Source organism: Akebia trifoliata, unplaced genomic scaffold, assembly GCF_017979445.1.
Source record: "Akebia trifoliata isolate Shusen 1 unplaced genomic scaffold, ASM1797944v1 Contig00686, whole genome shotgun sequence".
NCBI lineage: Eukaryota > Viridiplantae > Streptophyta > Magnoliopsida > Ranunculales > Lardizabalaceae > Akebia > Akebia trifoliata.
Window position 1 is genome coordinate 123,953 of NW_028237143.1, and position 3,917 is coordinate 127,869.

The 3,917-nt window shown below is 36.1% G+C and overlaps 1 protein-coding gene across 1 annotated transcript; it reads left to right on the forward strand.

Annotated features, from left to right (window-relative positions):
• Positions 1-972: 972 nt before the first annotated feature.
• LOC147381172 (F-box protein SKIP23-like) lies at positions 973-2,696 on the forward strand. Its single transcript, XM_086430770.1, has 2 exons — positions 973-1,119; positions 1,299-2,696. Exon 2 carries the CDS (start codon positions 1,322-1,324, stop codon positions 2,519-2,521), a length of 1,200 nt encoding a protein of 399 aa, XP_086286896.1. The 5' UTR covers positions 973-1,119; positions 1,299-1,321; the 3' UTR covers positions 2,522-2,696.
• Positions 2,697-3,917: the final 1,221 nt, after the last annotated feature.

Below are 3,917 nucleotides of genomic sequence, written 5' to 3' on the forward strand. Positions count from 1 at the left end.
ATGAGCTTCATGCTATCCAAAAAGGGATGGAACTTCCCATGGAATTTTAAGTGTGACTAGCAACATTAGATCAATTGCCCCAAAGGATGTCCTTCTGCCAGATTGAGCTAAAATTTGGAGAGGTTTACCGAGCTGCTGACTTCTTGGTTTGTTTATTTTCTTCTTGTAATGTATTAGTGTGCTCTCCTCCCATTTGTAGGGAGTTGAGCTTGATTATGGAAAAGGGATGATGGTGGGCAACCTTTCCTTCTGATGTAATGGTCTTCTTTTTTAATGCTAATTTGGGTTCTGCCTAACCATCTGATTACCCTAAAAAAAAGGTTTCTATGAAATCTAAAGGGTTGTGATGTTAGATTGCCAAATTGGTTGGTCAAAGGATTGGGAAAGAAAAATAATTTATTATTATTTTTGAAAATATAATTTTTTTATTTATTTCTGATAGACGTTGAGGATTAGAAACTTCGTCAACTGCTGCTATATATGACGTGAGCTTCTTACTTGGTGAATATAGGAAGGGGGAGGGTTATATGCACTCCAATTATTATCAAGGGCAACTTACACCATAGCCAAAATTTTTATTGGGTTAAAAGCTTCGAAATAACAAATATAAGCTTCTCACGAAAAATCAACTTATTCCAAAATATTTAACCGATATAAGACAAAATAAAATTGCCAATGGTGTGAGCTGCCCTCGAGAATAATTGTGGTGCGACCCTTTAGGCAGTCTTCACATCCAAGTAGCAAATTAAAAAAAATGCAAAAGTGACTTTCGAGACACTGTGTTGGATACTGAGCTGAAGTGGAACGGCACAAAATCGTTTATTTTTTCCTCGAGATTATTTGTGGAAAAGCAATCAATGGTTATGTGCACACCTCCACGTCATCTCACTGTTGAACTCTAAAATCCAACGTAGATTCATTGTAGACATGAATAGTAAGTACTTATTCGTTGTAGACATGAATAGTAAGTACTAAGTAATGTATATATATATTTTTATATTTTTTTCCTCTTTATAAAATTCTCTTTGTGCTCGTGCTTTTCATCTGCTTCACACGGTTTTCGTCGATCTAATCGTTGTAATCGATCTCCTCCAATCCTCAATCACAGAGATACATAAGGTAAGCGTTATCGAGATCTATAAAAGTTAGATGTTGCAGGAGAGAGAGAGAGAGAGATCAGAAATCTAGGGTTAACGTTATTTCGATTTTAATCTAGGGTTAACGTTATTTCGTTTTTGAGATTTGTGGTTTGTATCAAACTTGTGTTTGGAATTTAATTCCCTCTTCACTTGTTTCAGTGGTTCCAATTAAACAAACTTTGATGGGTGATTGGGCCAATCTTCCCAATGATTTGGTAGTGGCGATATCCAAGCTGTTTACTATGAACACTGATTATGTGAGATTTCACGCTGTCTGTAAATCCTGGCAATCCACTTTATCAAGGAGAACACGTCATCACTTACCATGCCAAGCTCCATGGCTGATGCTACCCAACAAAGACAACAATACCCCAAATCGTGATTTCTTCAGTATATCTGATAATAAGGTTCATCAGTTGGAGTTATGCAAGGCCAATGAGAAACGCTGTTGTGGATCTTCGGAAGGATGGTTGACTTTTGTAGAAGAACGTCCAGCAATCACACTAGTAAATCCTCTTACAAGGACCCAAATTCAACTCCCACCAGTGACAACGTTTCCAGAAGTATTGGATTTCCGGGTCTCCGAAGTTGGTAATGAATATCTTGTAAGTCAAATTTGTGAAACTGATGGTGTCGCGTACACGAATACCTCTAGCCAAGCACACATGAAAACAAATTACTTGGTTAAAGTTGTATTGTCCAAAAATCCTACAGTAGACAATTTTATCGCCATGGCAATATTTGGATTTTCATGCAAATTGGCCTTTTGTAGATCAGGAGATGACAAATGGACTGTAATAGAAGATACTAAAAATACTGCAAGCTATGAGGACATGATATACTTCAAGGGGCAATTCTACGCAGTGAATTGCTTGGGAAGGGTGGTTGCTTGCGATGTCACAGGACCTTCTCCTAAAAAAAGAATTATTAAACAACCGGTGAATTTATGTCATAATTATGACCAGAAGTATTTGGTGGATTTATCTGGAGAGCTCTTGTTGGTCTTTAAGCACATACAACCAGCTCACATTGATGCAAATGGTGAGGCATATGGTTTCGGTCAAATATTATTCTTCAAAGTCTTTAAGTTGAATCATAGTGGTCAGAAGTGGGTCCAGGTGAAAAGCTTAGGTGACTCCATGTTGTTCCTTGGTCACAACTCTTCATTGTCTCTCTCTGCCAAGGACTTCCCTGGATGTAAACCAAATTGCATCTACTTCACTGATGATTGTTTTTACGGAGAGTTGTTCAGCGCTCATGGCGGTTATGATATGGGCATATTCAACTTGGAGGATGGCAGTGCCGAACCATTTCCATGCTACATGGAGAAGTCTAGACTACAATGTCAACCACCGATATTGGTCACACCCTCTCTTTCTTAAGAAATTTTTATGTAGCGCTTTTGTTAGTTGTGCTCATAGAAGCCTTTGTTCTAAATTTATTATTATGCATTTTGGTTAATGTTTTAAGAACTGATCTTTTACGACGAGTTTAATTGTGTTCTATTGTTGGTGTTTAGTCAAAAACTGAATTCAGCTATCAAAGTCTTTCTTACAATTTACTTATGAGAGGTTAATCCCATTACCCTGCAATAGCTATTTCACTTATTTCCATCGCCCCAAATCTTTTTTAAGGTATAGAGGATAACACCGTCGGAGCCCTTATTTACTTTTGTGATACTTGTTCCTGGTTAACAAGTTTGGGAAACTTGAATTTTCAAAGATCAATGTTCTTAAGTAAATTTACTTTTTCATCCCACTGGCCTTGAATTAAGATTTTAATTATTTTAGTTCCAGCAGTGTATATAGTGATTTTGATGTAATTTATTTTATATGAAGTTGACTAAATTTGGTGTTGAATTATGTTTTTCTACGTCAATGGTGATTCACTTCGTGTCTGTGGGTGATGTTAATGGATCTTCAATTTTACCTTCCTCTCTTCTCACCATGTCTCAAGAGATGTAAAGGGGCTTATGTGATACACTCAGAAAGATTGAACTATATTCAAACAAAAATATGCTTTTCAAGACTGGTTACTAATAATCATTTGGCGAACAATTTGCATGAACCTTGGATAAGGAACAAAATATGCAACATGCGTTTGTTTTGACAGGTGAGTATGGAACATATGTTTTGTGTTAATAAAAAATATGGTTATATATTTGGTCCTCTCATGTAAGATGGAATCAGAAGCAATCTTCTATGTGACCAAATATATAATGTTTAGGCTGTTTCAAGAAGAATAACAACTACTATTTCCTTAACATATAACCATATATATTTTTTTTCAGACCCAGAAATTTCTCTTTACTTGTTAATTAAGTGCATATTATCATCTCATCACCTACCAAGCTAATATCTTGGGGTTTATTTTTGGATTATATATAGCTGACTTAGTTTTAACTATTGATTGACCCAGCAGTGCTCTTAACTCTTTCTTATCATATTAGCTTTTCTTCAAACAAACTGTTATTACAACATCAGAGCGGACTTCTCAACTTCAATATATTTGGTCCTCTCATGTAAGATGGAATAAGAAGCAATCTTCTATGTGGCCTCATTATCACAATAAAGAGGCATGAAACCATTGCTAGAAAATCCTAGCTCAGAAATGTCGGATCAAAGCCATAGAATCTTACATGTGCTATGAGCAGTGGCTCAGTATTCAACTTTAGCACTGGAGCAAGAAACAAGTTGTGTTTTTTTTACTTCTTCATGAAACTAAGTTGCCTCTAAGAAATGCACAATATTCAGAAGTAGAATGACGATATACTTTCCC

Coding starts and splice junctions, on each gene's coding strand:
- LOC147381172 (XM_086430770.1), top strand. CDS start 1,322: ATGGGTGATTGGGCCAATCTTCCCAATGATTTGGTAGTGGCGATATCC.